General features: G+C 40.3%; 1 protein-coding gene across 1 annotated transcript in view; it reads right to left on the bottom strand.

The window, feature by feature from the left end:
- The window catches only part of PDE11A (phosphodiesterase 11A), a 335,245-nt gene that overhangs the window by 27,882 nt on the left and 282,480 nt on the right, over positions 1 to 24,883 (bottom strand). The window contains exons 16-19 of the mRNA XM_069470433.1: positions 22,058 to 22,135; positions 16,683 to 16,746; positions 10,320 to 10,394; positions 5,672 to 5,755 (exon numbers count right to left, since the gene is read on the bottom strand). Of these exons, the coding sequence (XP_069326534.1) occupies positions 5,672 to 5,755; positions 10,320 to 10,394; positions 16,683 to 16,746; positions 22,058 to 22,135 (301 nt within the window). The remainder of the gene's footprint in view (positions 1 to 5,671; positions 5,756 to 10,319; positions 10,395 to 16,682; positions 16,747 to 22,057; positions 22,136 to 24,883) is intronic.

The raw sequence follows: 24,883 nt of genomic DNA, 5'->3' as shown, positions 1-24,883 counted from the left end.
TCCTGTTTATCAGTTTCTAATTTCCAGTCCCTACAATTTCAAGTATATTTTAAAGACTTTTTTCTTCTCTTTTTTCAGAGAGCATATTAATATTGCATCAAGTAGAATGTATTTGCTAAAGTGACCATGACAGCTGAAGACAGAAAAACAGTCAACGGTTACTATAATCTTAACATCAGAAGCCCTGCCTGTTTCAGAAACCTCATGACATTTTAACAAAGAGGTAATGATGTTACCAACATTTTCCTGCTCTTAATGGAGAGAGATAATTCTTCTGGCTAGATGCTGTCCAGGTCAAGCTATTTTGCATTATCTGTGAGAAAATACACTTCAAAATCAAAAGCCAGTTTGGGATGAGCTGAAAATCTGATTATGTTCATAATAAAAATTACATCCCTCAATCCTCTGTTAAAGATTTATAATGCCTCTGTGCACCATTGACATTCTAGGTACACTGAGGTTTGATTAAGTTGAGAATGGGAATAAGGAGCCCAGACTCAGCTTGCTATTGCAAAGAGCAGCTCAGAATGATTTGGTGACATGAGGCTTTCTGTTTATCCCTAAGGCTGGTGCAAGCAACGACTTCAAAGTTTGATGGTGTCTTTTTTTTTCTTCTTCTTTCTTCCTTTTTTTTTTTTTTTTTTCCTCCAAAGATGTTGAGCAGCAGGCTAATGGATCCCCAGCAGGGTGCAAAGACAGCAGAAAGCAAGGGAATCAGAAGTCAATGTATTCCTCCCGAGATACCCTGCTAGGACAGAGCTAACTAACCAGGGCTTTAGTTTTCTCTGGGGGAACGTGCTTTGTTGGTTTCCTGCCCATTCGAGGCTTCCTATATGCGTCCTGATTAAAATGCTGTCACAGATAAATCATGACTTGTGCCTATTAGGACCATTTTCTTTTCTTTTCTTTCTTTTTTCTTTTTCTTTTTTTTTTTAAGAAAAGTTTGGAACCATATGATTAAAAAGATGAGCAAATTCCAGAAAACTATATGCTCACATATAAACGCATGTAGATAAATATGTCCTATGTCCTTTTCATATAACACTCCATGGATCTAGGGCTGTTCTCTGCATGTGTCCTTCCCACCTGGCATGGTATGACAGCTAGATCAATGCCACAATTACTTGCTCTCCTTCTCCCCTTCAGAAAGAACCAGTCAGCCTCTCTTGGTACAATACATATGTAAAGAGGGCCTAAAAATTGTTTCTTTCTGCTTTATTTATATATTTTTATAGATTTTCTGTCTGTGACTTTCAGTCAATCACTAGGTTACTTAGGTAACTTCCTAATCAATAGATTTTGGAGGAGAGAGAGTTCCTCGTTGTTTTCCCTCAACATAGTCACAGATTGGCTGGAAACTGAAGTTATCCCAGAGACGAGTTTCGATTCTAAACCCAACGGGCATCCGAAGTGTACCGGCGTGGGTTCCCAACCAGGCACACAAATAACTAGCCCTTCAGGCACGTGAGAGTAGCGATAATTTTTATCCTTTGCTTGGGGGAGAGACAAACTCAGCAAACAGGAGCACAAGTGGAAAGGGCTTGATCTATTTGGTATTTGACAAGCACAATCCTTTTAAAATCACGAAGTAAAACTGAACTACCCAGTGAAAGGCAATGAAGTCAAAAAGCTCTAGTTAAACCATGTTTGTATCCACTGCCCAGCTGCATGTCCACTCTCCCTCCAGTCCCAGGGCGCCCACGGTCAGCTTCCACCCTCTCCCACCTCCACAGCTCCACACTCCCCCCCTGCAGGAGGACCCCTGCCCTCTCTATGAGAATCTGTTTGTCTTAGGCTCTACATGAGGTTTCCTGCCAGCCAAGCTGACCCCACCTTGGGGTCGGGGCCTTGGCCCTTAGAGGGGACATCTTGTCTCATATGTGCTATTCTGTATCCTTTGCCACGTGCCAGACCAACTGAGCAAGGTCAAACTGGATTCTTATGCTTTCTCTGTCTGCCCATGTCATTTCAGACCAACCACATTTGACATTCCTGCCACCTGCATACTGCCCCATGTGCCTTCTAACCCCTCAGACTCACTATTTTTTTTTTTTTTTTTTGAGACAGAGTCTCACTCTGTTGCCCAGGCTAGAGTGAGTGCTGTGGCGTCTGCCTAGCTCACAGCAACCTCAAACTCCTGAGCTCAAGGGATCCTCCTGTCTCAGCCTCCCGAGTAGTTGGGACTACAGGCATGCACCACCATGCCCGGCTAATTTTTTCTATATATATATTTTTAGCTGTCCATATAATTTCTTCCTATTTTTAGTAGAGATGGGGTCTCGCTCTTGCTCAGGCTGGTCTCGAACTCCTGAGCTCAAACGATACGCCCACCTCGGCCTCCCAGAGTGCTAGGATTACAGGCGTGAGCCACCGCGCCCGGCCCAGACTCACTATTGCACCTTTAAATTCAAAACCCCAGTCTGAGTTGCCTCAATGACATTCCTGGCTTGTCATTTCCTCAAGATTTTGTGTCTGCCCCCATGGTGATTCCTGTTCACTGATTCCATTCCTGTTCGGGAGCAGCAACAATTGATGCGAGATCATCCAGGTTGGAAAAAAAAACCTGCTGCACGAGATGAAACAAAATAGGGGCCCTCCGAGAAGATACTTAAACTCTACAAAGTTTCAGTTTCATGGCTCTTGAAAGGTTGGTTTTGAAGTCTTGTAAAAAACTTACAAATGAAATCATCTTTAAAAAATTTAAATTTAAATTTTTTAAATTTAATTAAAAAAATTAGTGGTGATAAGGAATCAAAAGGAGCAAGAATCAAAAGGATTCTCTTTAAATGAGAAGATACAGCAGCAAGGATGAATGTGAGCTTTTGTAAACAGCTCCTTCCACATTCCCTTTCAGAATGGCGTGCCTCGCCCCAGGCAGTGACATGATAAAAAGTGGCGGAGGACATCTCCCTCAGAGGTGGAGGGAGCAGTAGGAAGGCCACCACACCAAAAGGGGTCTGGGTGAGCAGGACAAGACTCTCGTTTGGTGGGAACATCGCTTAATCTTTCTACGTGTTTATTTCCTGCAGATGAAAACAGCAGGTGTACGTAACCTCACAGATAAGTATAATAGTGAAGTAAAACAGATGTGAAAAATCAGGATGATATATAATGTGAAGTGATAATATTACTCCCTAAATTCTAGAAACTGCTATTTTCAATTTAAATTCAAGTAACTTCCTTTTCACCTGAAAGTTTTAATAGGAAATATTGAAAGTATTTAATAGGAAATGTAAGATAAGCCCTAACAATTGTGAGTCAGTAATAAAACAATTAAATTAATATGGAAAACCACATGAGGATCCTTTATAGCAGTGGTCCCCAAACTTTTTGGCACCAGGGACTGGTTTCATGGAAGACAATTTTTCCACTTAAAAATTGGGGGGTTGGCAGGGGGGATGGTTTTGGGATGAATCAGGTGCGTTACATCTATTGTGCAGTCAAACCTCTCTGCTAATGATAATCTGTATTTGCAGCCTCTCCCCAGCGCTAGCATCTCCACCTCAGATCATGAGGCATTATATTTTCATAAGGAGCACGCAACCTAGGTCCCTCAAATAGGCAGTCTATGGTAGGGTTCTGGCTCCTACGAGAATCTAATGCCACTGCTGATCTGACAGGAGGCGGAGCTTATGTGGTGATGCAAGTGATGGGGAGCGGCTGCCAATACAGATGAAGCTTCGCTTGCTCTTGGCCACTCACCTCCTGCTGTGAGGCCCAGTTGTAACAGCTGGCGGGTCAGGGACAGCAGCTTTACAGCATTTACTATAACTAATCACACAGGAAGAGTGTGTAGACTTTGGGTTCACTCCAAAATAGCTTTGCAAACTAGTACCAAAAATTAGTCATCGCCCCCCCACCACATGTCATCATCTTCCTAAGCTCTACCCACAGTAAAAGGATTTTATTAGTTATAAGAATAATTTATTCATCCCATTTATTGCCTAAGTGTGCACAGGAAACTGAATAACATTAAAAAATAATTCACGTGGGCAGTCAAGGTCATGTTGGCAAAGCAAGATTATATGAGACCCAACAGCTATGGGCTTTACACATGGGGGCCAGCTTCTTCAGAGACATCAAGGATGGGAGGAGCAGATAGGAACAAAAGAGAGTTGAGGGTCCCCTTATAATAAAATGTACATCATTCTTGATTTTTTTGGCCCAATCTTTCATTATTAAAGAAAAGAACATTATGTTTCATTTATAACTAAAATAATCACTTTTAGATTATTTGAAAACTTTGGCTGACTTTATGCTACCATGTATTTAATGGATAATATAAAACAAAAACTAATTTACTTTTGTTATTTATAGTTATTAAAAATTTATATTTCCAGGCCTGGTCAGGAAAAGCTCATGCCTGTAATCCCAGCACTTTGGGAGGCTGAGGCAGGAGGATTGCTTGAGGCCAGGAGTTCAAGACCAGCCTGAGCAACATAGTGAGACCTTGTCTCTACAAAAAAAAAAAAAAATTAGCTGGGCATAGTGGTGCATACCTGTGGTCCCAGCTACTCCGGAAGCTGAGGCAGGAGGATCACTTGAACCCAGGTGTTCAAGGCTGCAGTGAGCTATGATGACAGCACTGCATTCCAGCTTGGTGCTAAAATGAGACCCTGTCTCCAAAAAAATTCCACTTCTATCTTCAATACTATTCTAAGGTTTTATCATTATTATTATTATTATTTTTTAGGATGCTGTGACAGGGCTCAGCAGTTCCTAAAAGTGCTGAAAACAAAGTGGTAGATGAGCTTGAACTTAATGATTGTGAGGTCCTTAAAAAACAATACCGTGTCTTTAATGGAGTTCCATGGAGTGAGAAACTAAAGAGGTTTTGCTTTCCCTGCATGTTTCTCACTTTGAAGTTAGAAAAGAAACTCAGTATGATTGAGCTAGGTAGGGGGTAAAGAACTTGCCAGGTTTTACATATGAAAGCAAATGCTTAGAAGGAGAATTAAAAGCCAGTGTACACTAAACTGTTAGTGTTAACGGATGCCAGCCCTAATCCATACTCAAAAAGTGGAGTGTGAACCATTCAAAGCGACACTTGTCTCCTTGCCAGGAGCAGGGTCCTGCACACCAGGGAACAGAGATAGGAATCATTGGTGCATCTCGCTCAGAATTCACGGGTTGGGATTTGTCGCATGCATCTCAGAGAGAGGCAGCTTTTGAAAATGGAAGGTGCTTCACAAAACTTCCCTGGCCCCGATCATGGGGTCAGAGCAGAACATCATGTTTCACGGAACCCTCATGTGTCACATGGTATTAATAAAGTAAAAGAAAATTTGTAAAAAATAAAAAAGATTACCATAATCAAATTACGTTTGAGAAATTCAAAGTTAATCAAGGTTAAACATGTTTCTTGGGTCTGTGAGCTCTTGGATTACGGCTGTATATTTATGTTCCATGGGGCACAGTTTGGGAGATACTGAGATAAAATATTATTACCCCTGGTTCACAGATGAGGAAGTTGAAGTCCATGGAGATTATGTCTTAGAAGGCAAAACTCTTCCCAGGGGATAGTCAGAAATCCAGGGAAAGACAAAGTGTATCCAGAGTTCTCAGTAACGTTTGTACCCTGGAAGGATCTCCTAAAACAAATGCTTCTGCAATACTTTACTTACTTTTCCAGCTCAGTCAGGACATGCAGACCTTCCCAAATCAACATTACCTGATACAAAGGCATGCAGATGCTATCAATCCACTCCAATTGCAATCGAGGCAGTTCATGTTTCCGGTTCCGATCAAAAATAGCCTAGAATTCGGGAGAAGCTTGCTTTAGCACACCGAAGTATTTTACAGGTGCTTTGTCAAACCCTTTGCCGCAATGGTCCAATGTTTGCAAACTGAACACTTCCTAAATCATAATCAATCTTTACACGTACTTTCTTTTCCTTTATCTATGAGAAATAAAGTATTTTTACCTCTTTTATGAGATTTTTAAGTGAATTTATTTGAACTTTATAGCATGCAACTTCTTGGGGCCAAAATCTGTCTTCAGATACAAGTAACTGCTACTAAATCAAGTTCTCAGGTCACTGGGAATTGGATAAAGTTAAAGGAAGGAAATATGTTTTATTGTCACAAAAATAATGCAGGCTTTTATTTCTATAGTGAGAAGGTGGGATAGAATGGGATAGATTGGAAAAGATACTTAACAGCAATTTTATTGTAAATAGGAAACATTTGTATTAATTTTTCAGAGTGGAGTGCTGGTTTGGCAATTATGTGTATTTTCTAATCAGATACTGTCATTAATAAATTCCTAAATACTTATCTGTCCTTGGATGGTTGATGGTGGGAGGCACTCATCTCTCTTCATTCCCCACCTTTAAACTTTATGATATTATAAAGCTTGAGATTATTTAGGTATTTTTGAGAAAAAGAAATGATATATTTCTCTTAGGCAGACTTAACAAGGGAAATAATCAATTGGAATTGGAGGGTTAAAATAGATTCCTTGAATAAACACTGACAATTCTACACCAGTGAGAACGTCCCTCCCTTTGTTCTTAAGGACAAGCCCAGGGCCTAAGAAGCTACCTTGTGCCCCTACCTATCTAGAAGGCCAGGTTGTCTAGTTATAACTTGCCCTGCCTTATTGTCTTGCAGGAAGTTTTGTGTTTCCTCTAGATAAAATGTGGCATCCACATCATGGTGGTATCATGAGGGCAGATCCAAGAAATCCCTTTGGTCCAGAGATGTTGGAAAAGCCTCCTTCAGACTATGGACAAGAGCGGGAGTGGCTGTGGCAGAAATCACTAGCTGCCAAATCTGAGCCAACGTCTCTCAATCAGGGATAAGGTCACTGACTTCCACCAGCTCTGCTCATCCCTGTCTTGCAATGGGAAATGGGAAATGTCAGGAAAGAAGACTGGAATTCTGAGACAACTGCGAAAATATGCTGGAGAAAGGGATAGTTCTTGTGAACTACATCAATCTTGCTACAAAATGTTCCCTTAAAAAATATTACTCTGTTTTATTTTCTCTATAGTTCTCTTTGCTATTTGAAATTTTCTTATTTATTTAATTACTCTGTTGCTGGTGGGTATCATAAAGTTACTTCTTTTTCTAATGCAGTGGTTTTTCAGTATAGTCACAGAATTGTGCAACCATCACTTACAATCAATTTTAGGACATTTTTATCACCCCAAAAAGAAACCCCATACCATTAGCGTCACTCTTCATTTTCCCCCAAACTCCCAGACTTAGGCAACCACTAATCTACTTTCTGTCTAGATGGATTTGCCTGTTCTGCACATTTCATATAAATGGAATCATATGATATGTGGTCTTTTGTGACTGGCTTCTTTCACTTAGCATAATGTTTTTGACGTTTATCCATGCAGCATGCATCAGCACTTCATTTTTATTGCCAAATAATATTTCATTGTATAGATATGCTATATTTTATTTATTCATTCATCAGTTGATCAATATTTGAGTTATTTCCAGGTTATTATGAATAATGCTGCTATGAACATCCATGTACAAGTTTATTGTGTGGATGTATGTTTTCATTTCTCCTGGAGATATGCCATATACCTAGAGGTAGAATTTCTGGGTCATATGATAACTCTATGTTTCACTTTTTGAGGAATCGACAAACTGTTGTTTCAAGGCAGCTGCACCATTTTACATTCCTACCAGCAATATATGAAGTTCCATTTTGTCCACAGCCTCACCAACACTTGTTATTGTCTGACTTTTTGATCATAGCCATCTTAGTGGGTGTAAAGTGGTATCTCATGTGGTTTCAATTTGCATTTCTCCAGTGACAAATGATTTTGAACATTTTTTCATGTACTGATTGGCCATTTATATATCTTCTCTGGAGATATGTCTATTCAGATCCTTTTGCCATTTTTAAAATTCAGTTATTTGTCTTCCTATTGTTAAATTATAACAGTTCTTTGTATAGTCTAGATAGCTGGCCCATATCACATATAGGATTTGCAAATAATTTCTCCCATTCTTTGAGTTGTCTTTTTACTTTCTTGATAGTATCCTTTGATGCACAAAATTTTTTAATTTGGATAAAGTCCAATTTAATTTTAATGAAGTCCAATTCAACATCTCTGGACTAACATCTCTAGCCCATTTTATCTTTTGTCTCTTGGGCTTTTGGCATAATATCTAAGCCACCATGGCTAAACTCAACCCAGAAGATTTATACCTATATTTTATTCTAAGAGTTTTATAGCTTTAGCTCTTACATTTAGGTCTATGATCCATTCTGACTTTATTTTGGGGTATGGTGAGAAGTAGGGGACCAACCTCATCCTTTTGCCTGTGGATATGCAGTTGTTCCTGAACCACTTGTTGAAAAGACTGTTTTGCCCCCATTGAATTTTCTTAGCACCCATGTTGAAAATCAGTTGACCATAATTGTAAGGGCTTATTTCTGGACTAGTCTCTTCTTAAGCAATGCTTGATGAGAGAAAAATGAGTGTGAGATCCTACATCGTCCTGTGTTTTTCCTTCAGAGCATTTTGCATTTTCTAATTGAGTATTAGTGATTATTTGTTTAACGTCTAAATTTGTTTAATGTTGACGTGGGCCTTGAGGGGAGGGAAGGTGGCATCTCGCTCATTGCTGGAAACACAGGCCTGGCTTCACGTTGGACACATGGAGGTGTTCAAGCAGCTTTATTAGCTGACTCACTGCTTCCAGTGTTGACCCTCTGGCTGTGGTCCAGATTAGCCTTTGTCTTCATAAAGCCACTCCAAAGACTTCTGGGACCATGATACCTGAGGGGGCTCCAGGACAGTTTTCTTCCTAAACATCAGGGGCATCAGCTCTGGGTGCAGGAATTTCCAGACATTTCTGGAAAAGGACTAATGAGGGATAACTCTGCCACAGCAGCCAACTCTCTCTTAAGAGAAGGTCACCAGCTGTGTTAAGTAGCCTTTTGTGAGAAGACAGTAGCATCGAGAGCTATGTTTCCACCACAGAATTAATTACATTTATGCCTTCAGAACACACCTTACCTGAGCCCACAGATAAAGGCTCCTCAGTGCTGCGCCACTGCATTCCGGCAATTTGCTCATATTTTTTTTTTCATTTAATTAAATGACCTGTGGTATTGCTGCATTATAAACCCTTCAGAGTATGCCTCTGAAACAGCTTTTAAGGGGAAAAAAGCTTTTATTTGAAAGTAGATATGTAGCTGAAAGAAATTTGGGTTGTGCCGGGTTTTACACATTCACTGTATACATCCCAATCTAATATCTTTATTTTTATAACCAAATTTGGTGACACCACCAAAAAAGAATAAAAGGATTTGAAAATTGTATAAAGATATGTTGCTTTGAAAACTAAAATAATTAGTGTGTGTTTCAGCCTATGTAGTCCTCTGACCTTTTATACATAAACAATTGATTAAGAATAGTCAAAATTAGTAAGACTGTGAGTTCTGACTTCAAACAGGTGAAACTATTCAAGCTAAGAGATAGTTCTTGTATTTAATGTCAACAAAGAAGGGTCTCTTAAAAATTGAAGATCTTATAAATACCTCCAAATGTTCAAGACTCAGTTGATTTGAAGCTTCTTAAACAGACTTCTTGACAATTGACACATTTTTTTAGCTTCATTGAATCTACTGTGCTGTGCTAGTTTGAAAATAGTTTGCACCACACTCAGAGTCACTGGGTTATATGATTTTAGCTAATCATTCCCTAGGAATGCAGAGGCTGACCTCTCCTTGAGAATAGTGAATGAGGCACTTACGTCTTTTGTATCCTGTTGCACAAAAACAGCATCATCTTGAGCCTATAGTAAGCATTCTCAAATAATAACTTAATGAGCGAGTCCAACATAAATAGCATTCCAATCACCAGAGCCTAGTTCCCCAGGTAGAACTTTTCATTTTGCAAACAAGGAAAAGAAACAAGAGATTTGAAATTATTTGCTTTCGGGATTTTGAAAAGTTCAAAATTAGAAAATAAAATCTAGCTTCTCCAGGCTGGCCAGCTTGCCTTTAATTTTTTGCTGTACAATATTTCTATTCCAAAGTAGGCATATATGAAATGCCAGCACCAGGCTCTGAATTATTCAAATTCCGCTTTGCACATCCTCCCTTGTGTCTATTTGTCCCATGGTGGGTGCTCAGGAAATGCTTGTTAAGTAGCTCACCACTCTTAATCAGAAACCTGGGAATAACAGTGTTTAGCATTTGAGTTTAATTAAAGCTTTAAACTTTCAGCAGTGCTTCCTTAAATCCATTCTCAGTCACTTCCATTTTCAACTTGTGACTTGGAGTTATTTTTGAAAATGTCATTTGAAAGGGTAAATACGTGATAATAAAAGGATGAACTTACTGAAGGAGTGAGTTTGAGTTCTGATCTCTCCCGATCTCCTTGTTCAAAGAACTCACTGGTTACAAGTTCAGCCACCTGAAACACATTAGTATTTTAATTCATGGTTATGTGTAGTTTATCATGAAACTTGGGAGTTATTTCTTGCTTATGTATCTGGTGATTACCTTCAACACAGACAATCATTTAAAAAGCTTATGAGAAAGTACATTAACCTTTTGTGTTTGAAGGTATTACAGAATTTAATCAATGAAACTGATTTCCTTTTAATCAAGAGAACTTGTGCAATGTATTTTTAGATTTATGCCAACAATGATCTCCCACAATACAGCTTCCATATTTGAGATGAAGCACTAGGTTGCCACCTTCAAAAGAGGAAAAGATCTTATACTGAAAAATGAAGCAAATGTTAACGTAATAATAATTTATATTATTATGTTACATTATTGATGATTAGCCAACTTTTGATTATTTCTATGTAGATTCTTTACTTTGCTGCATACTTTTATCTTTGCTTGTCTTCCTCTTGCTAGCATAAAAACTGCTTAATTCTCTTCCTACAAATACTTGTGTTTACTGTGGAAGGGATAACCCCAGGGCACACCTTCTTGCTTCCTACCGTAGCCATCAATCAATGAGGGAGAACTAATGTTAGATTCACTGTTCAAACCAGACTTTCAGTATGTTATGATAGAGTTTGAAGAACGTGGTTTGTTCTTCAGGCTGTCTGGATCTATGCACTAGAAGTGTTAATTTATGGTAGGCTCTAGTTGGTACAAGCACAATGGAATGCTTGTTCTACCCCAAACCACAGAGACCTGTATTTTTCTACTTTTCATCCACTAGATCAGCAGCTACTGTTCATAGCCACGCTAAAGAGATTTTTCTGTTTTCTTTCCCAAGCCTGCATTTCTCAGGATAGTTTGTGGGGAGAAAATCGACATAATGGGTAAGTGTTGAAAAGGTATTTTCAACAATACTATGCTGTGCATCTAGGAAATTTCTGAAATGAACTATATTGATTTATGAAATATTGGAAGAATAGAAAAAAAAAAAAAATCCCAGACAACTTCATGGCAAGAAGACCTGGATCCCCAAACTAATTTTTCTCTATTCCAGCCTTTTACAAAGATAAGGTTTTTAAGTTTGGCAAAGGTGAGAGGGGTTCCATTTTGGTCAAGTGCATAGAATCAAGATAATTTACCTAAGTCTACCTCTTAGGAGACTTTGTCAACTATGGATCATAGATAAAACTTAAATACAACATAAATACAACATTAAACACACAAACATACACGCACACATACATGTATAAATCTGAGCATGGCAAGTATGCAGACATTAATAAAGAATTCTGGCCGGGCGCGGTGGCTCACGCCTGTAATCCTAGCACTCTGGGAGGCCGAGGTGGGTGGATCATTTGAACTCAGGAGTTCGAGACCAGCCTGAGCAAGAGCGAGACCCCATCTCTACTAAAAATAGAAAGAAATTATATGCACAGCTAAAAAAAAAAAAAAATATATATATATAGAAAAAAAATTAGCCGGGCATGGTGGTGCATGCCTGTAGTCCCAGCTACTCGGGAGGCTGAGACAGGAGGATTGCTTGAGCCTAGGAGTTTGAGGTTGCTGTGAGCTAGGCTGACGCCACGGCACTCACTCTAGCCTGGGCAACAGAGTGAGACTCTGTCTCAAAAAAAAAAAAAAAAAAAGAATTCTAATATCCAGTAAGTTCAGATTTCTAAAATTTCTAATAAGAAATATGGGTTCCTTTTAAGAATTAAACCACATATCATATGAGAAACCTAAAAAAAAATTCAGCCACAAAAATCTCCTTCTCCCCAACCCCTGGCTCCAATGCCTCCACTTGTATGTCTGCCTGTTTTCTGGGACTTGATTCACTTCTCTCCTCTCCGGTCTCTGCAGCCACCTTTCATTTCAGCACATCAGGTTTCCCTCTCCTTTCTCTGGCCTTCTTTAAAGAAGAAATGGTCCCCTAAGGGTATGGCCTCATTTATTCAGTTCCCAGAACTCTCCCTCAGATTGCTCTGAGCTGGGTCTTTTGCATTAAAGATGTAAATGTGCACATCAGGCACCCCAAGGTGGGAGTCCTGCATAGGTCTGTAGCCCCTGGAAAGCAAAGAAATTAAAACAAAATCCTGTCCTTGCTCTTGCTAAAGCACACCTCCGCATCTCCCCTGTGCTTCTTTCACAACTTAACTTGTAGTACCACTGCTTTGTTTCTACTTAAAAACCCAATCAGGAACATTAAATGGCTCCTGATTGAATTTTTTATTAAAGAAGAAAATTTGAGATACTAATCGGGCCTTGGGGGATCACTAGGGAAACCCGCATGCTTAGAGTCATGTTTATGAGGAAGGAAAAGTGGAATAGACCACGGTAAAAAAACATTTTGAAAGGGAGTTAAAAAAAAAAAAAAATCAACAACCAGGAAGTTAAAAATATTTTCAAAAGAAGAGTCTGTTGTTTTGTCCAAATGTTTCCTAAAATTAGGAAATGAGTATATTTTTAAAAGTATCTTAATCTATACCATTTGGAGACAAATACGAATGAGATCTCCAGCTTACAACTGTGAACTTAGCTTTCTGATGGAAGCATTTGGGAAAACATGGTTTTGTGTTTTATTTCCCTGAACTCTTACGTTTCTGCACGTATCAGCAGAATTTCACATCCTAAAAATAAAATAATATTTACGCTAGTGACTGAGAAGACCACCTACAAGCAGCTATTAGGCCTCCCAAGTTGGTCTAAAATATTAAACTTTTTTTCCTTCCAAGTACTTCCCCCGGTCACTGTCCGCCCCAGTGGGCTACTGCTCTTTCAGTTCTTGACATGCATTTATTCCATTTGGGTTTCTGAAGGCCCTGGCACATCACACCTCATCCTGTTCCCTTTCTGGTCTTATTTTTTTCCCCAGTCCCTCTAACTTCCTTGCCCTTTCCATCCCTCTACCCCATTCCATCCCTATCACAGCAGCTACCCTGGTGCTCGCCCCATCCCTAGAAGGGCCTCCTACCTCTAGGGGAAGTGAAGTGTGAGCAGAGATGTAGACAGGAGCTACTCAACCACACAGATTCTTCATAATTACCCTCCTGTATGTGACTTCAAATGTGTCACATTGAAATTAAAACCAAAGCGCAACTGGAGGAGAGCTCGGTAGGAAAACTGCCCAATTTGCACTGGACTGCGATATAAGCAAGAATTAAACCTTCATTTGTGTTAAACAACTGAAATTTTAGAATATATTTGTTACTGAAACAAAGCCTAGCCTATCCTTACCTAATACAAAAATTGGTATAGAAGTGAGGTGCTGCTGGTAAAAAAACAAAAAAAGGGAGAGAAGGAGAGAAAAAGACCCTAAAATATGTGTCATCAGCTTGGGAACCAGATATAAGATAGTGGGGAGGCTATAAAAATAACAATCCATGGTACACAGTGGCAAAATATTTTGTGCAATTATCGCTAAAATAAAGGTAACAATGTTCTTAATGACCTTATAGTCTTAGGAGAAGAGATTGGAAAACAAAGCGTCAGTAGCACGCAATGGTTACTATCGACTGTTTCGCTACATGCAACAGGAAGAGTTCAGAAAAGGGTCAGCAGGCTTACAACCAGGAATGAAAGAGAATAGAAAAAAATCACAAATTCAGGGTCTTATAGAGATGGAAGATGAAGTTGCTTTTCTCAACTCCAAACCATAAAAATGAAAATTTAGATATGCTTTGAACGACAAAGGTTGATCAAGACTCAGGATTGCAACAAGTTTCAAATCAAAGTCATGGCTAGCACACCTATAGTTAAAAACTCTGAATGAATTAGGTCCTTTGAACTGAACAAAAGTGGCTGAGAGAAATGATTTAACTTCATGGTTTTCTTACTGAAGCCTTTTAAGATCAAGGCACTAGGAATTAAGTCAGGAGAGAAAAAAGAAAGAAATAATATTTGCTGTATTTCTTTATTCCTAAATGTAAAGAAGCAAAGAAATAGAGAAAATCTAAGATGTTGATATAGAACTATGAATATGGTTATTGGCAAATGGAAATGAGTAGAATCAAAGACATAAGAAGCTGACTAAATGTTGAAGAGAGTTTAATACTAAAGAAGCCCTGAGCCTACGACCATGCAAAACAAGCCTTGGACCCTCAACCTTCTTTAGGTGAGAAGTAGGCTGAGAAAGCAGCTTGACCTTCAGACAAGGAATGATTTCCCAGGGAAGATCTAAAGGTCACAAAAAATAATGAACTGGGGACCACCTCCCAGAGAATCCGGGCCCACTGCAGTGCAGAGGCCCCTACAGTGAGTGCCCAGTGGGATCTTGCAGTTGCTGTGGACCCCTAACTGCCAAATGTTGCTCTTTTCTTTGCTTTCTGAATGAGTGTTTTAACAGGTGTCTTGTGTTTGGGGTGCATGTTAGACACTGTATTTTGGGAGTGCATAGGTATTCAATTGGCATCCAGATCTGATATAGAGACTAGCACCTATCACCCAGAGATCCTGGACTTTGAGTTTGATACCATGACTGATGGAACATTTGGGCTGTCTTCCTTGGGGAGAGCATGAGTATATTTTGTCTGCTGGAAGGAGAGTGTATCACATTTTTGGTGATTAGAAGGGCAAACTGTGGTGGTTATGTTTTAACCTACTATTTCTGGCTTTCTCCTTTCTGGGCAAATAGAAAGATTGTACTTCCTGGATGGGGAGGGTCATATGACAAATTCTGACCAATGAATTGTTGGGGGGGAGCATTTACTTGCCAGTGCAAGACCTTCCAGGGCTTCTGCTAGAATGATCTGGGTAGTGGCTGCTCCATCAACCCCAGTGCAGAATGAGGACAAAGAGGCACCAGCCAATCCTAGATGCACATGTTCATGAGCAATTTGTTGCTTAAAGCCACTGAGATTTTTGGACTTAGTGATAACATAGTCTATTATGTGAACACACTTGCATCATTTAAAAATGATAATTAATGCATCCTGTGTAGGAAAGTATGAAACACCATTAAGAATGAAAGTTCTGGAGCCTAATCTGCTATACCTAACTCCACCATCTACCAGCAATATGACCTCTGACTGCTGATCATTCCTAAGCCATTTTTCCCATTTGTGAAATGGGGATAATAACTATGTTAGTTTTCTAAGTCTGCTGTAAATTACCACAAACTTGGTGGCTAAAACAGCAGGAATTTATTCTCTCATAGGTCTGGAGGCCAGGAGTTCTACATCAGTTCACTGGGCAGAAATCAAGGTGTCAGTGGAGATGTGCTCCCTCTAGGGCTCTTGGGGAGAATCTGTTCCCTGTCTCTTCCAGTTTCTGGTGGCTGCCAGCATTCCTTTGATTGTGGCCGCATCACTCCAACCTCTGCCTTGCCTTTACAGTGCCTTCTCCTCTACCGAATGTGTAATCTCTCTCTACTCTCTCTCAGACACACACTTGTCACTGGATTTAGAGCACACCTGGGTTATCCATGATACTGTCTTCAGTCAAGATCCTTAATTTAATCACACCTGCAAAGACACCCTTTCCTCTAAGGTAATGCTTACAGGCTCCAGGGATTAGAACTTGATATCTGTGGGTGGTCATTATTCAGCCTACTGTACTAATTATACCTACCTAAAGGGAGATTTTGAAGATTAAATGGAATAATGTACATAAAGCAGTCAATCAATATTTATTTATTGATATAGGAAGGTATCTTATTTTCCCTAAAATGTCAAGTCTTAAGATGCCAAGTTACTGTTTTGGACCCCACAGCCCACATAATAGGTGCCTCATAAAACTTAAAGGGCTATTAACCTCTAAATACTGTCAGTAACAAGGATCTTAAGTCAGATAGTTATTTGATTGAAAATTATTCTTGCTATATAACTAATGTTTTGTGGCAGAGAAACCAGATAGGTAGCAAAGGCATGATTTCTTTTCTACAAATTAAACTGGATACTGAACATTTTGGCCACAGAACTGTCTGATATCTAAACAGTATTTGAAAAGAAAAGAAAAATAGAATTTCCTTTTTCAGATGTGAAAAACAGGACCCCGTGCTAAGGCATGATTATCTAGCCAAAAACACTTTTGAAACCCTTGCCATAAGAAATGGCCAAATTGTTGTTCGGATTTAGCACTTAAAAAAAAAAATCTTAGAGTCAGAAATATTATTGCTCAGTGGAGGCGATAAAGAAAAGGCTATGCAATAAACTATGTTGTGCCTAAGCCTCCTGCTATTTTTTACACCATGTTAATATTGATGCAAATTGACTGGGGTTTCAGTGCCTTACGGTAGTCAGGGCTCTGGGAATATTGTCCCCCCAACCCCCTCCTCTGCTGAGCCCTGCCATTAATCACCACTTGCCTGTCTTGAGATCTCCCACGGTTTGGTCACGGCTCCAAGGTCACAGGCTGTCATTAACATTGATCTGAAAAACAGAACCAAACAAAACAGCCTGAATAATCTTTTGTTGCATTCCTAAACAAACCTGTCCTAGATACATAAATAAATAAAATGGAAAGGAGGCTGGCTCACATCTTCCTTTCCTCAACAAGGGGCAGCACTGTTTATAGTCTCTGTGTTCAGCATCTCCGTCATGTGGTCACACTGCTTAGGAAGACAAAGCTCTCACACATCCTCCGGTGGCCCTTTTGTTTTGTCTGCAGCAAATCAAGGAAAGCAAAGTACTTCTTTCTCTATACCTGAGCTAAGCAGGCTCTGTTTAAAATAATTTATAATGGATAGTGTTATTGGGATTTTTTTTAACTGTAAGCAAGGGAGTCAGTATATAACGCTATATACATGGCTGATGAAACAATTTACCAACTTATTACTGATTGATGGGAACGGAAGAAAACACATACCGAGGAGCTGAGGCACACAGCACACAGGAGCTCCCGCATTTCATCTGCTCTGCAGAGCTGAGATTTATGGGGGAGAGCCACCCCGTCTCACTCCGGTTTACTACCTGGCTCCAACCATGTTTTATAAGCATTATGAAGAAGAAACATACTCAGCTACAGCCTTCATTAATTTGAGCACATAAGGAAGCATAGGAACGATCTGAATCAGATTTTTGAGGGGCAGATTTAACTAGAATTCACACAAAACCGTGGAAACGTGGAAAACAATTCAAATTGTACATAGCTCTGGTGCTTATGGATGTGGTAGGAGGAGGAAAAATAAGGCACACTCTTTGTCTCAAATCTGCTTTCTTTGTGCTAAAACCAGCAGTCTGTGATGAAAAGTAATGTCGGATTCGAGCTGGGGAACCACATCTTGGCGAACTGCTTTTGGAAGAAAGGGGTGTGTTGTTGCCGGTCACAGGGCTGTCCTGATGTCAGGTGTTAACATTTCATACCCTGCCGGATCCGGACGCCTTGGAAACGTGTCTGCTGCCCAGATGGCAGAGCTTGCTGGATGGCAGGGGGGTTTGTGTAACTTCCCCAGGAAACCCCTCCGGGGAACCAGGCGGAGTGCAGATAACAATAGGTCATTCAAGGCACAACCAGGCAGCACCGGCATCTGCAGTCCTCGCCCTCTTGGATTCAGGCACCTTTTATGAAGCATCTAATGCCAAGTATCCCTGTGTTAAGCACTACATACTACTAACTGACTACTGACTAACCACTAACTAAATGAATCCTCATGACAACCCCAGGGGTAGGTGCCATTATTCCTATTTTACGGAGAAGTAAAAAGAAGCATCGAGAGATTAAGTAACTTTCCCCAAGTGAGCAGAGGATTCCGGATTCTGTGTTTGTGGCAAAGCCACCAGGCGCCCTCCTGCTACACTGCGATGCTTCTCATTTTAGGTTTGTTGCGGGATGAGATTGTGGGCAACATGCAGACTCTGCAGCGTCTCTCCTGGATGGGAAATAATCACTGTGAGGCTGCCTGCTTGTATCATAACTTGGATAATTACTTAGGCTCTGTCCAGTTGACAATTTGAAACTTACTTCTCAAATTTATATCACCATTAATCAGTTGATCAACAAGTTTATTGAATATCTGCGAGGTGCTCAGATGGTAATTCTAATAGCTACTATTCACTGGGCTGCCACTACAAGGTGATTGACATAGTCTCTATATGAGGTAAAGATACTGTTATTATCTGCTTTTTACAGATCAAAAAATTAAGGCTCGGAAAGGTTAGGTAATTGTCCAAGGTTATACAGCTAGGAGGTGTCAAAGGTAGGGCTGGAATCCATAAAGTCTGATGGAAAGATCCCGACTCCACTGAGTGTTCTACAGTAGAGCAGAAAGTCTGCACAGAGAAGGAAGATGGGAAGGGCTGGGAGGTAGGTAGGGTGGAGTGGATGAAACCTTCGTCCAGTTGCCACTGGGGAGTCAATTAAGGCTGGGGACTCAGGAGGGACCTGGCTAGACTTTTAGGGAGAAAACTTGAGATGATGGAAGTGAAGATGGCTTGAAGAAGGAGAGAGTGGAAGGAAAGAGACCAGTTGGAAGCATACATTGATAAGAGCCTGAAACAAGGAAGGGGGAGTGGACAGGCAAGGACAAGGATGGAAGATTACAAAGGAAGAACTGAAAGAGACAAGGAGCAGTTTTATCTTATTTTTAGATCAAGTCTCTACAGGAAGTGAAAGGTCTTTTGTAAAGTCAGAGAGCAGGAAGGGAGTTTGTACTGACTGTTTTAGTCTTGAGGTGCTCATAAGTCTAGTTCAATTTTTAAGTAAGTCGTGTCAATCTGTTTCATGCAATTGAATGAACGGTCTGGAATAAGGAAGGCATGACTCTTTCTGCGCTAAGTGGGGTGGGAAAAGAACAGTGGTGTACTCAGTGTATTTGATACTTGCAGCAGATTATTTTTAACATATCTCTCCTCTATATGTCATAATTATTTCAATGATAATTTTGTGATAATCACTATCTTCTTGATTTGTTCTATAGCTTTAAAACTGGCAAATTAAAAGGAATATATTTTAATTTCAAAGATGTATTCAAATTCAATAAAAGATTTCATGCATGAACTGAAATTTGCACTTACGAAATAAAAATATTACACCTTGCAGTTTGCACTTCGTTTCACTGATGGAAATAACTCAAGTTTTATTTCTTCATCTCTACCATCACTGTGTTAGCCTTGTTTATCCTAAATATAGCCTTTAAAAGCAGGAATATGAGATTCTGCAAGGTTAGAGACACAAACTACACCCAGAGTGAGTTCAAAAGGTTCCAAACAGGAATTTACTCCTGAGAGCTTGTAGCTGGGTCCACCTGTGTCAGAGGCTAACTGTGTAACTAGACATTCTTAGAATTAACTTACAATACATGTAAAAAGAAAGGATAAGTAATAAACATGTTCTAATTGGAAGATTTTATATCAATTATTTTGATCCTCAACAATAACTTCAGCAATTGTTCAGAATTTATACCAATCAAAGACATTTTTCAGGAGGAGTATCTCATCAGTGACTTTGCTTAGAATTGCTGGCACATGGTGATAATGAAAAGCAGACTGACTTTTAGTTGGTTTTATTACTATTTTTAAATCCTCTACGGATAGTACTTCATCACAGCCCCACCCCGGTGCACCATGGTCCAAGTCTAACCATGAATGAGAGATGAGGGAGTGACTGGGAGGGGAAGGGTATGCACTTCTATTTCACATATTGCACATCCAAACAAGGTATTTCCTCCATATGGGTTCCCAGCCAAAAAAAAAGTTTGAAAATATCTACAGAAAAACATCCAGGTGGAGATATTGAAGGAGGACTGGCATTTTTGGAATGGAGCTCAGAAGAGAGGCTAAAGCCCAAGAAACTGATTGGGAGACATTTGAGAAGAGATGGCAGATGAAACCACGAGGATGCTGAGGAACAAGAGAAGAGAATCAAAAATAGGTGCTTGGGGACAGTTATGTTTAGGGGGTGGTGTGGAGGAAGAAGGGCTAGAAAAAGGACAAAGAAGGGAAGGAAGAGTCAGGAAGAAAGGAGAAAATCCAGAAGAGCGTGGCTTTGCAGAATTCAAGGCTGGAGAATTTGAAGACAGGAAAGGCACGTTCAGTTAGGGGCTGTGATGAGATCAAGGAAGCTGAAGAGGATAAAGGCTGTGGGTTTTGATACTTGAGAAGTGACCAGTGACTTTCAAAAGGAGCAGAAATCACATTTCATAGACTTAATTCCTCAGCAGAGGAATAGCTAAGTACCCTGTGGTACATCCATGTTTTGGAATAGCATGTAATGATAAAAGAGGATGAGGTATGAACACGACAAGAATTCCAAGGCATACAGTTGAGTGGAAAAGCAAGTTCATCTTGGTATGTAAATATATGACTTATGTTAAAAGTAACAATACAAATCCACACTACATAGTAGTTTTCCTTAGGGCACCCATGTGTGTAAATGCTTTGGAAATGATCTGGAAAGACGTGACAAACTGACAACGAAGTATAACTGTGCAATCAGTATGGGAATTGGGGGTGGAGCTCCAAGGAGTTTATCTGAAATGTTTAATTTGTTACAGAAAAATATATTCATCTAATTACCCATGGGATTAAAAATTATACAAAAAGAAAGAAATTGCCTTGCAAGAAGTTAGGGGATGTGCTAGTGAAGTGTGGGAGTGAAGAGGAGAAAGCTGTGACGGGACCTGGAGAAAAGGCAGGAATGATTTTCTGATTGGGGAGGTGGAAGCATGTTTGTAGGTCATGATGGAAAACAACAGATTTTGAAAATGGAAGCCAAAGCAGCATGATTGATATAACAAGGCTGCGGGTGGGAGATGGGGAGGTGGAGGGAATGGAATTAGGACACAAGTGGAAGGGCTAGTCTTGAAGAGAGGAAGGGTCTCTCTCGCTCTGGAAAGGATGAAGAAAAAAGTCTGTAAAGAGAACACAGAAATACTGCAGTAGAGAGCGGGGAAATAGAGGGCCCTCTGGGGAGGGAGCTTCAGGAGCATGTGAGGTCAGCTGCAGCGTGCTGAAGATGGGGGCAGAGGCGGGATACAGCAGATACTGGGGACAGTGATGGGAATCCCACTCGGGGGGATTCCAGCAGTTGCCTGCTTGTGGAGCAGACCCAGGGTGCCCCAATCCTGGCCTCACAAGCTTTCCCAGCAAGATCCAGCAGTGTCAGAGCATGAAAAGGTCAGCAGAAGGTCCAGGATGGGTGACGTGGGGATGGTGGGAGCAGAAGGCAGGAAAGAAAGAGGAATGGTGCTACCGTCCAGAGCAGTTGCCACAGGGTGCTTAGAATATGCCACCTAAACGCAGCAGGTTGCTGCTGTCCTTTCTAAACAGCTGGAAGAAGTCCCATGGAACGTCTGAACAGCCTCTCCCACCACCAAAACTGTTCTGACTGGTTTTCTATCCTATTGTCACCTATTGCCATTAAAGAAAAGCAAAAGGTTAACTCTCCACTTTCCTCTGTGCTACGTAACTCTGGTTTCTAAGGTTCAAAAATCCCTTCTCCCCCCCACTTGCATCCTCCTCTCCTCAGGAAAGAGGAAATCATGGCTTGCTGAAACTGAACTAGCTTGAACATCATTTTCTATTTTTGAAGGCAGATTTATGGAGAGGAGGCAAACCTGTAATAAATTATAAGACAAAAAGACACATCTTCTATCTTTCCTCTATTCAACTAATCTCTGAATGTTTTGAATGTAAGCTAAGATTTGTCACTTTAGAAATCACTTCTATGCTCTTACCACTGTCGGAAAAGTGTGGCTCAATGTCCAGATATTGAAGAAACACATAAACAAGAGCTTTTTCTTACCGAAATATATCACGATGGTTTTTGATGTTCCAATCACATTCTCCTTTACTGACAAGTTCAAAGAATTCAGTTCTCCTCCTGCAAGAAAATCAAATGAAGAAAGAAAGAGAGATAAAAAAAAAGAAACCTGAAATGAAATTTCCCCGTCTGTGGGGTGACATAAACACATTTATGGGAAAAATATAAGACCACCTGAACCAAGTAACTTAATACTTGAAACCATGAGGCTAAAGCGCTATCAAAATAAATCACTTTTTAAAAAATGTTGCTGCTTCAAGAAAAAGCCACAATCATTTCTGAATGTATTTACAACAGAGGAGATTATAGAGCCATAAAACAGAAAACAAAGTGGTACCGCATTTAAGATTATGTGCTGTGAAGCCCCGTGACACTTACTGAAAGTCAGAGAAGGGAGGCAAGGACAAATGAAAAGCAGAACAATTCCAGAATGTTCTTTTATCATCACACAGAATTGAGCTGTGTGATGATCCAAGATAAGATAAACTCCCTGGTAATAAATTCAAGATAAATATTTTTTTTCCAGGTTAGAAAACAATGATTTCATCATTTCAGTGCTTAAACACATAGGCTATGAAGTCGGAAAGTAGCCGTGGATAAACACTGGCTCAGTAACCTACTTGTGGCATAACACTGACAAGTGACTTAAACCCTCTGAGTCTCGATTTCTTGAAGTAACGTGGGGATTAGAGTCGCTAACTCAGAGTTACTGTGAGGATTAAATGAGACGACACCTGCAAAGCATTTGGCTCAGTGCTCGACACTCCCCCCCCCCCCCCGCCCCCCACTCATCCACCGATAGCATTTGTAGATGTACAGACATGGAAAAGACAGGAAAAGAATGTTTTAAAGTTGTGAAAATAGAATGATTTCTTTCCACTTTCAAAACTTTTGTTTATCTAGTTATATTATCTCATTTTTACAGTGAAAAAAGAAAAAAAAAAGAGGACAACACCATTTCTATTTAAGAATCATTTCCCGGCCGGGCGCGGTGGCTCACGCCTGTAATCCTAGCACTCTGGGAGGCCGAGGTGGGCGGATCGTTTGAGCTCAGGAGTTCGAGACCAGCCTGAGCAAGAGCGAGACCCCATCTCTACTAAAAATAGAAAGAAATTATATGGACAGCTAAAAATATATAGAAAAAATTAGCCGGGCATGGTGGTGCATGCCTGTAGTCCCAGCTACTCGGGAGGCTGAGGCAGGAGGATCGCTTGAGCCCAGGAGTCTGAGGTTGCTGTGAGCTAGGCTGACGCCACGGCACTCACTCTAGCCTGGGCAACAGAGTGAGACTCTGTCTCAAAAAAAAAAAAAAAAAAAAAAAAAAAAAAAGAATCATTTCCCAAGTTTTCACCCTCTTGGCGCTTCCTAAGGAGAAAGTATTTAAAGGATCCTGCCACTCCATTTCTCCAAGTGCATCTCACAAAATGCTAGTCTTAGGGGTGCTCCTTGTAAAGAAATTCCCTGGGAGGTAGAAAAGCCTGTTTAACCTTATTTATCCACAAAATTCCACACAGTACTGATGTTTACAAAATATACTTTGGAAAATACCACCATAACATATCATTGACGGTGGGAACCAGGGAAGGATCTTGGGAACTTAGTGCTGACCCATTGCAGTGTGCGGGACAAAGGACACGATGTTGAGAACCACTGGCTCCCCTGTGTCTGGCCTGGGCGGTGCCATCACCACTGCCCAAATGTATGGATTTCTTGTCAACCCATCGGGCTGACTACTCAATTTACTTGAAAGGGGGCAGGTCAGGAAGACCAATGTATAGCTTACTTCCGTATTCCAGGCACAAGGACAGGTCCTGGATCCATCTTTTTGAGTTGCTATGGGTCAAGGCCGCGCTACAGTGTGAGACGATCTCCAAGACAACCTTGAATCAACTAGCAGAGATGGCATTGTGCAAATGCTCAGAAGGTCCCAGCAGCCCCTTCCCACCTCGGGTGGGCACTGTGTGCACATCTTTTCTTTACAGACCTTTACCACCTTCTTTATCTGACCCACTCCCTTCTTCATGACCATGGCCATGCCCTTTCACATCACCACCACTGAACTGAAATAGAAAGGGAGGTGGTGGAGTGGAAAGGGCCCAGGTTTGGACTCTCGCTGCTCTGGGCTCAATGCTGACTGTCACTTATTAGCCATGTGATCCTGAGTGACTGACTCCACATTGCTGAGCCTCAGTTTCCAGCTTTGTAGTGAGAATTTGAGATAAGGTGTGCTAAGTGTGTGGTACTGGTAGATACTCAATACCCGATAGCTATGGTTAATATGTAAATAATATTAATAGTATTACTGCCAACAATAACATAAAATTGACTAATTGGACTACAGAGAGATTGAAGAGTTCACCCATTCCTCTTCTCTTACTGGGTAGAAATTAGTCTTCTTTTGAATTATTATAAAGCAGAAAGTTGGGTTCAATAAATATTTATTGAACATCTACTCTGTTCCAAGTCTTTATTAGTTTTTATGGATACAAGACATGGGTAGTACATTTAAATGTCTCTGAGTTTAGCCAGGGTAACCAACAAATAAATAGGCAATTCCCCCCTTAAATGTAATACTAATGATAATGATGATTCTGTGATTAGCATGACATGAGACAGGCACTCACTTTGGGCATAAAATTTAATGGGTACCAAAAAATTCAGTAATCAAGATAAACATTTTGGTGCAATGTTTTCAAAAAATCAAAATAAATGCAAAAAATCCATGATAAACAAAATAACAAAATTCTAAATGAAGACAAAATTCTAAATTAAGACAAGATTCTTTGCAGGCCTCACTTCACCTGTCTT

This window comes from Eulemur rufifrons, chromosome 1 (assembly GCF_041146395.1).
Source record: "Eulemur rufifrons isolate Redbay chromosome 1, OSU_ERuf_1, whole genome shotgun sequence".
Taxonomy (NCBI): Eukaryota; Metazoa; Chordata; class Mammalia; order Primates; family Lemuridae; genus Eulemur; species Eulemur rufifrons.
This window is presented reverse-complemented; position numbering and strand designations above follow the sequence as displayed.